Genomic DNA, 9,909 nt, shown 5'->3' on the forward strand with positions numbered 1-9,909 from the left:
TCAGCCTCTATAAACCAATCAGATAACTCAACTGCCCTCCCTCTTCCCTCCTGTGTGAACGTGACTATGTATAACCTGAGCCGGAAGCGTATAGCTGCACTCTGACCCATAACCTATTACCTCTACGACTAAGTCTCAGAGTATGACACATATGTTAGTTCTGTGTTGCACCCCTTTTCCCAGACGTTGCCCACCATCTTCCTAAATCCATTATGATTCTGGGGTAAAACGGTTAGGTTGGAGGTGAGGGTAGGCCACTGTGATGAATTTCTTGAGTCATTTCAATGGTCGATTCTAACATGAGCCGTTTGTAAGTCTGACAAAGTAACCATACAGAAATGGTGGATTGAAATTGCAGCCACTCTTTCTGCATGGACTATATTCCAGATACTATCTCAAATAACTAATCTAAAAAACACTGTGTAACTGTGTGTCCGAATTTTACTAATCAAACTATTTTCCATTCTGTTTCTGGATCGAGACCTATTTTTCAGAGAGGTGTAGGATTATCAGTATTCTCTTTCACCACCTCTCCTCTCACACAGCTCTCTTTTCAACAGGCCAGCCCAGGAGAAAAGTGGGTGGTTTCATAGCGTGACTGTGCAAAGGTTTATTTTTCAGGTCACTGTTTATAGGCCCAAAATGTCTGTGCCCTCTGTGGCAGTAAAATAGTGGTTTTACAATGCAGAGCCTGCACAGGTCCAGGTCACATGTCATTTGGCAGGGTGGTCATTCCTTCCTTGTTTCTGCCAATAAGTTGTAATTGTAACTGTAACACTGTAAAATAGCAAGTTAGGTTAATAGTCATGGGAAAAAACACAGGCCTATGTGTGTGTGTGTGTGTGTGTGTGTGTGTGTGTGTGTGTGTGTGTGTGTGTGTGTGTGGGCATACAATGAGTGTACAAAACATTATCAACACTGCTCTTTCCATGACATAAACTGACCAGGTGAATCCATATGAAAGCTATGATCCCTTATTGATGTCACCTGTTAAATCCACTTCAATCAGTGTAGAAGAAGGGGAGGAGACCGGTTAAAGAAGGATTTTTAAGTATTGAGGCAATTGAGACATGGATTGTGTATGTGTGCCATTCAGAGAGTGAATGGGCAAGCCAAAATATATAAGTGCCTTKGAACGGGGTATGGTAGTASGTGCCAGGCGCACCGGTTTGTGTCAAAAACTGCAACAATGCTGGGTTTTTAGCAGTCAACAGTTTCCCATACAGTATGTACCAAGAATGGTCCAGCCATCTTGACACAACTGTGGGAAGAATTGGAGTCAACATGGGTGCACACCTACAGTATGTGTGTGTGGCTGTGTTTGTATATGTGTGTGTGCTACTGTACATACATAGTAATCTGCATTAAGCTGGTTTATGAGGTAGTCAACAGTGACGTAGATATGCCAGTGAAGCTCTATCTGATGGGTTCTGAGTGATAAGGAGCCCAACCTGACACTATGGAATATAGCTTACATACTGTACCATTACTCAGAGTACTGTTACTATACACACACCTAATACACCTTGCATTGACTTTAGCACTGTGATTCCAACATTTACTTTTTGAAGAAGGTTGTACATGCAATGTTCATGTCATGTGCTGGCTCCGTAGTTGAATGCACTTCTTTTAAGTTGCTCTGGATAAAAGTCTGCAATATTACTATAATATAAACATGTTAAATGTAAATGAGAAAGAGAGAGAGAGGTGTTGCTCTTGCCACCTCTAGATAGTGATATATGCAAGGATCTAGCATAGCCTAATTTAGATTTAAGAAAAGATGAATATGAGTGACTGATAGTTAACATGAATATTTGTATAAATAACATGTATCTACATATCTGATATAATATCTACACATCATTAACGGTACTCTCTGTGACACATGTGAAGGGTATAACAACACATGTATGTGGCTGTAGTAGTGAATCATTGGGGTGTAAAATGACTGTGAAAAGCATATATTTAAAAAACTTTGCAAAAGGTGTTGCATCTATAAAACCAGCATTGGTCTGCAAGTGTCCATGTAGATTTAGCCTATAGTGACAGATCTATAATCAGGGTTCCTTCTGCCAATATAACATGAGGGGTGAAATGCAAAACTGACCTCATATCAGCATATGGGACAACTTAATTCGCTCTACAGGTTGCTAGGAATGTACCGATTACAGCGATTGGTGGAACGAGCTGCCATTCAAACTAACCCGCCCCGCCATTCCTTTGCTGAGGAAAGCATACTCGTCAGAACCTCTCATCTGTAGCGCGAGTCCTCTGTGGCATGACGCACTGCCGTCAAGCGAAAAACTGGCAAAATGTAACAGGCAAGTAGAAGCCATAGACCATTTTCTGTGAATGATAGGTGAAGAAAGTGTATAGGAATACGTATTTCGTGGGTTAAATCTGATGCGTAAAATAGAAGCAGAGGAGAAATACCAAGATCCGTGAAATCTTCTGCGCGTAAAAGTGAAAGGAAAATCAACTTTGGGAGGTGCAAAAATGTTTTTGAGTCGAACAGAAAAGACGCATTGAGAAAGTGCAAGACGCTATTCTGTATTGATGATCATCGACAGGMGCACATTTAAGCGACGGCGACACAGACGGAAGAGAAAGCGCACAGTGAGGTAAGGAATACAGGATAGTGTGTGAACCCCACGGCTGGACAAGCCCTTTAGACCTGCTCAGCAATCGAATAATATCCCCACTGAACTTGGGGAAAGGGAAGACAATGGACAGCTAGCTTTACGCAGRACAACTGGCTGACCATATGCCTCATCTCCGCTACAAGCAACAGAGAAGTGAAACTACACGTATGCTGTGTTTAAATGAGAGATGCTTCGTCTTGTTATGGTAAACAACGTTATCTAAAGGACGGTGATAAAGATACGTTATCTAAAGGTCGGTGATACAGATAAATACAGCCAGCTAATGTGGCCAAAGCACTCTGTCAATCTACCCCAGCGGCAACACGGYCGCCTTATCTCACAGCGAAGCAGGAGACGAAAGGACACTTTTAGCGTTTACATTTTCATATCTACCTCTTACCAATATGGGCGAGAAAGTCGACTCGAGTCGATCGACTCCGGTGGAAGGCTGTCTGGTGGACGGGGAGAGCAGAAACTTCAGCGTGCTCAATTGGGAACAAGTGCAGCGCCTGGACGTCATCCTGGCTGGGTCCATCCCCATCCACGGCCGCTGGAACTTCCCCACCCTGGAGATAAAACCGCGGGACATCGTCAAAGTGGTCCGGTGTCGCATGGAGGAGAAACGGATACATGTCCGAGAGGTCCGTCTGAACGGTTCCGCGGCCAGCCATGTTCTACATGAGGACAGCGGGTTAGGATGGAAGGATCTGGACTTGATATTCTGTGCTGACCTGAAAGGCGAGATGGAGTTCCAGACGGTGAAGGATATAGTTCTGGGCGCTCTGCTAGACTTCTTACCCGAGGGAGTGAACAAGGACAAGATAACGCCAGTGACCTTAAAGGTAACATAACTTTTATTTTCATTTGACATTATCATTTGACATTTGACATTCATAATGCAGGTTTATGTAGTTTATTACGCACCAATTTAGGAGCGCAAATGTTTCTATATTCATTGCAAGCGTCGTATCAAGACTTGGATTCTAATGCAACCAGTGAAAGTTATGCACAAGAATGATAATGCATTTCGATTACACGTTACTTTCATATCTTCATTCCATCTCAAAGTGCTTACTGCAATACATTATGCACCCTACAGCAGCCAATAAATTACAGTTATGCCAATCCGCACAGTATCAACATTAACGTATTTGCAAAATGGTGCATTCAGAATTCTTYCCTGCATTTGCATGGTGATAGGGCTGCAGATAGTAGAAACAGTGGTTTCCACTACAAAGAGGATTCACACTAATCCAATCGGAAGGGGAGCCGCATTAATGGTCGCTTCTCAGTTACATGGATACGTACTTACGCATGACCCAGCTCTGGGGGGAGAGGATTACCCTCCCTTCAATGCAAAACATATACAGTAAACATATACAGTACCAGTCAAAAGTTTAGACACACCTACTCATAATTCCATGTGTGTTATTTCATAGCTTTTCTTTATTTTTACTATTTTCTACATTGTAGAGTAATAGTGAAGACATCAAAACTATGAAATAATGCGCATGGAATTATGTAGTAACCAAAAAAGTGTTTAACAAATCAAAATATATTTTATATTTGAGATTCTTCACAACAGCCACCCGTTGTTGACGTGATGACAGCTTTGCACACTCTTGGCATTCTATCAACCAGCTTCATGAGGTAGTCACCTGGAATGCATTTAAGTTAACAGGTGTCCCTTGTTAAAAGTTCATTTGTGGAATTTCTTTCCTTCTTAATGTATTTGAGCCAGTCAGTTGTGTTGTGACAAGTTAGGGGTGGTAAACAGAAGATAGCCCTATTTGGTAAAAGACCAAGTCCATAATATGGCAAGAACAGCTAAAATAAGCAAAGCGAAACGACATTCCATCATTACTTTAAGACATGAAGGTCAGTCAATCTGGAAAATTTCAAGAACTTTTAAAGTTTCTTCAAGTGCAGTTGCAAAAACCATCAAGTTACCACTGCTGCAGAGGATAAGTTCATTAGAGTTACCAGCCTCAGAAATTGCAGCCAAAATAAATAAGTAAAAGACACATCTCAACATCAATTGTTCAGAGGAGACTGCATGGATCAGGCCTTCATGGTCGAATTGCTGCAAAGAAACCACTACTAAAGGACACCAATAAGAAGAAGAGACTTGGCTTGGGCCAAGAAACACGGGCAATGGACATTAGACCGGTGGAAATCTGTCCTTTGGTCTGATGAGTCCAAATTTGAGATTTTTGGTTCCAACCGCCGTGTCTTTGTGAGACGCATTGTAGGTGAACGGATGATCTCTGCATGTGTGGTTCCCACCGTGAAGCATGGAGGAGGAGGTGTAATAGTGTGGGGGTGCTTTGCTGGTCACACTGTCTGTGATTTATTTTGAATTCAAGTCACACTTAACCAGCATGGCAACCACAGCATTCTGCAGTGATACACCATCCCATCTGGTTTATGCTTAGTGGGAATATCATTTTTTTCCCAACAGGACAATGACACGCCACACCTCCAGGCTGTGTAATGGCTATWTGACCAAGAAGGAGAGTGATGGAGTGCTGCATCAGATGACCTGGCCTCCACAATCACCCGACCTCAACCCAATTGAGGTGGTTTGGGATGAGTTGACCGCAGAGTGAATTAAAAGCAGCCAACAAGTGCTCAGCATATGTGAGAACTCCTTCAAGACTGTTGGAAAAGCATTCCAGGTGAAGCTGGTTGAGGGAATGCCAAGCGTGTGCAAAGCTGTCATCATACTTTGAAGAATCTAAAATCTACAATATATTTTGATTTGTTTAACACTTTTTTGGTTATTTCATAGTTTTGATGTCTTTACTATTATTCTACAATGTGGAAAACAGTAAAAAATAAAGAAAAACCCTTGATTGAGTAGGGGTGCCCAAACTTTTGACTGGTACTGTAGATTAATTGAATATTGAACAGAAAGTAAAAATGACACCAGAAAATCATCTACCACACTCAAATGAACCCCTGACATACTTTATTTCTTAATATACTGTATTATTACTCCCCGTCACCAGACACATTGCCAGACCTAGATACAGAGGATGATACATGTACTGAGAATAAATGCAGAAATAAACCATGAGACATAATAAACACTTTAATCTATTAACATGTTTGGTTAAATTATGATGAATATGCTGATAATTCTATACAATGAAACATTTAATTTATGTATTTAATGTACAGGTGTAGGATCTTAATTTGATCGCCCTGTAGCAGGAGAACTTTCCTGCAATGTGGGATATTTTAAATGTGTAGTCTAATTGTAGTTTAAAATGTCTTCTGAAGTTTGACATTTCCACTTGTTTTTCCCTTACAAAAAATGTATCAACCCCTACAATAATATCCATTAATTATAATCCAMATAATAATTCAAATTTCCTCTTGCTAGCAAACTGGCTCAAATTAATATCCTACATCTGTATCTAATCATTCATTTATTAACRACCTATTACCATAGACAAAACATGTAGATGTAGAGATGTCAGATGTGTGACTAAGACATGTTTTTTATGTCTGTGTTGTTGTGTTTTCAGGAGGCCTATGTGCAGAAGATGGTGAAGGTGTGTAATGACTCAGACCGCTGGAGCCTCATCTCCCTCTCCAACAACAGAGGCAAGAATGTGGAGCTCAAGTTTGTGGACTCTCTGCGTCGCCAGTTTGAGTTCAGTGTGGACTCCTTCCAGATTCGCCTGGACTCCCTTCTCCTCTTCTACGAGTGCTCCGAGCACCCCATGGCTGACACCTTCCACCCCACCATCCTGGGAGAAAGTGTCTACGGGGATTTCCCCGCGGCCCTCGACCATCTACGCAAACGCCTCATCTGCACGAGGAACCCTGAGGAGATTCGTGGTGGTGGTCTTCTGAAATATTGCCATCTGCTGGTCCGGGGTTTCTGCGCCGCTTCCGGAACCGAAATGAAAATTCTGCAACGCTACATGTGCTCCAGGTTCTTCATAGACTTCCCAGAGCTGGGCGAGCAGAGGAGGAAGCTGGAATCCTACCTCCAGAACCACTTTGTGGGTCTCGAAGACAGGAAATACGACTATCTGGCCACTCTGCATGGGGTAGTGCAGGAGAGCACAGTGTGCCTGATGGGCCACGAGAGGAGACAGACACTGGGCCTCATCTCCTCCCTGGCCCTTCGGGTCCTTGCCGAGCAGAACGTTATCCCCAACACGGCCAACGTCACCTGCTACTACCAGCCTGCCCCTTATGTGGCCGACAGCAACTTCAGCAACTACTACGTGGCCCAGGTGCAGCCTGTTTACCCTCACTACCATCCTCCGCAGTACCTCCATCAACAGTACCCCCATCAACAGTGCCCCCCTCAGCAATACCCCCCTCAGCAATACCCCCATCCACACCAACCGCCTCCCCACCACCCCATGTACACTGCATGGATGCCCTGCAACTAAGTGTGAGATAGTGGACACACACAGTCACTTATGGAACAATGGAATTCTCATCCTAACTAATGAATGGATCACAGGATGATGGTGGTTCCTCTCTTTATTCAAACAGAGACTCAAAGAGAGGCATATTTTTGCTTTGGCTGTGAGCAGGATGGAGAGGAGAGAAGAAGAGAGGCCACTTGGATGTGGTCTGACCCTGGAGAGAAGGCTTTCCTCCAAGGCAGAAAGCCAGCGGTGGACGAGAGGGCAAAAGGGAGGGGAGAAGGCTGACCTAAGATGAGGCTGAGGTTGAACCCAGGAGGCCAGTTTGTCCATGGCGACTAGCCAGTCCTAGGAGACCAGGCTAAACACCTTGCTGGACAACCAAGCACCACCACAGAGTGACAGAGATAGGAACATTCGGCTTAGGGCTGAATACTACCAGTGTTGATGATGCAGTGAAATGATGTATGTAACCAACGTGTTAGTGGTTATGTTTTGGCAAGCAATGGCTTGAATTTGAGACTCACTCTTAAATATACACCCATCTACAGTATACTCCATAACACTCATACATGCATAAAAACACAGACACACTCTCACACACCATACAGTGCATACATAAGRCATGTACAGTACATAGGCAAACACTGAGTGTATTGTGTAGGAAAGTGAGAGAATTCAGGAAGATGTGGACACGTCCTGATTGGCTACCTTTTTCTGACCAGTGAAAATAAGAAGTAAGGCTTACCCCAGACAATGCAAAAGAAGAACTGGACATTGTTTACAAACCAAAGATCTATCTTTTAGAGACCCACATTTTGGCTGATCAAGGAGAAGAAGAAGAAAAAGCAACAAAAAAATGCAATATGTTGATGTGAATATTTTTGCTTTAAGTGCCTACATGTCTAAAAGGAAGAAACAGGTTTTTGTGAATATTTTGTGAATAAACCCAGACTTGTTCATTTTAGACAAAGGACCATGAACCTTTTTAAGGATGATGATGGTGTGTTACTTGTGTAAATGAATGTTTTTTAGACCAGAGAGGGACACAATGTGAACTGTTATTGAAGTAGAGGAACAAGGTTTGTGTCTCATATCTCCCAAAATTCTAATTGGATGACGAGAGAGGGAGATGAGTTATAGTGTGAGAGAGAAAGGAAGGAGAAGGTGAGAGAGGGTCCTGAGTGAGGAGGTTACAAGGAGAGAGGATTAGAGTATGAGTCAAGCCTTTAAACTCCTGCAAACGTGTAGTGTCTGGTGACAGGCCTGTAAACTCTTGCACACTACAAGTGTGTAGTAATTTACAGGCCTGACTCATACTGTTAGAGAGTTTTTTTTACCAGTAGAGAGAGGGGTCTGAAAGTGTTGCTTGAGAGATGTATTTGTGATATTTCAGTGTGTGTGTGTGTGGGCAGTATATGTTTGGGTTCAAAAGGTGGAAATTGTCCTTCTTTGATGTATTCTTCTTTGTTACATTTCTGATGGTTTTTTTGTGAGGAATTTCCATGTGGGATGTGAGAAAGGGGGAGGGTTCAAGCCTGTTATTTTTAAGTAATAAAACCTAAAATAATGAACGAAACGTAAAGGTTAAGACAAGGATAATAACTAATAATAACTAAGTTAATGTATCAATAATGGTTGTTTTTTGTTCCCTTATAAAGATACCAGGTACAAACTTTGAGTAAATCTACCCCGATCAATGCAGACATCTCACATCCTTCTATTAAACCTGTTCTCAGATCTCATATTTTTCTATCAATCTCTCTATTTTTGTACATGTTGTTCGGCTCATGCCATAGTCTTGTTGATTGCCACGTTCCAAGAGGTTGTAAAGAGTATTAATGCAAGTGCGTGTGTGTATGTGTGTGTGTGTGTGTGTTTGCGTATGTGGGTGAGAGAATGTTATTTCAATGGTGACTCATACACACAACCCACTGGGCACAGACGTCAGTTCAATGTCTAGTTTTGATTTACATTTGGTTGAGTTGTCAACTAACGTCAATTCAGCGTGAAATCAACAAAACATTTCCCCATGTCATTGGATTTAGCTTAAAAGTTGGGTGAAAGTTGAGACGAAATGCCCTCATGTTGATCACTTTTTGCTAATGCAATCCGTTTTTCACTGTGATTCAACATCATCACATAGATTATTTTGGTTAAAATGACGTGGAAACAACGTTGATTCAACCAGTTTTTGCCCAGTGGGAAACTTTCAAATGCAGACTCACTTGTGTCCATGGCACWGCTCATGCAATTTCTTTTGTTTTCTTTCTTTTTTGTTTCAAAACGTTATTCTCTAACTAAGAAAGATAATGTCTTTTTTGAGTTTCTCTCAATGTCTTATTGTTGTGTAAATGTCTATTTTGATTGCCAACCAATATGGGATTGGCCAAAAATTTGAAAAGAATGTGTAAACACATTTGTCTAAGATGAATTACTTTATCATTAAGAAGGAAGAGAAACCAGTTATGCACTCCTGTAGTCAATTATGAATTCATTATCTTTTCAGTTTTTCCAAAAGTATAAAGTACAGAATACAGTTGAAGTCGAAGGTTACATGCACCTTAGCCAAATACATTTAAACTCAGTTTTTCACAATTCCTGACATTTAATCCTAGTAAAAAGTCCCTGTCTTAGGTCAGTTAGGATCACCACTTTATTTTAAGAATGTGAAATGTCAGAATAATGGTAGAGAGAATTATTTATTTCAGCTTTTATTTCTTTCATCACATTCCCAGTGGGTCAGAAGTTTACATACACTCAATTAGTATTTGGTAGCATTGCCTTTAAATAGTTTAACTTGGGTCAAACGTTTCGGGTAGCCTTCCACAAGCTTCCCACAATAAGTTGGGTGAAATTTGGCCCATTTCTCC

General features: G+C 41.7%; 1 protein-coding gene across 1 annotated transcript; it reads left to right on the forward strand.

Annotated features, from left to right (window-relative positions):
• Positions 1-2,267: 2,267 nt before the first annotated feature.
• LOC111973462 (terminal nucleotidyltransferase 5A) lies at positions 2,268-8,781 on the forward strand. The gene is made up of 2 exons (XM_024000833.1): positions 2,268-3,484; positions 6,176-8,781. Exons 1-2 carry the CDS (start codon positions 3,047-3,049, stop codon positions 7,055-7,057), a joined length of 1,320 nt encoding a protein of 439 aa, XP_023856601.1. The 5' UTR covers positions 2,268-3,046; the 3' UTR covers positions 7,058-8,781.
• The last annotated feature ends 1,128 nt before the right edge of the window (positions 8,782-9,909 follow it).

This window comes from Salvelinus sp. IW2-2015, linkage group LG14 (genome assembly GCF_002910315.2).
Source record: "Salvelinus sp. IW2-2015 linkage group LG14, ASM291031v2, whole genome shotgun sequence".
NCBI lineage: Eukaryota > Metazoa > Chordata > Actinopteri > Salmoniformes > Salmonidae > Salvelinus > Salvelinus sp. IW2-2015.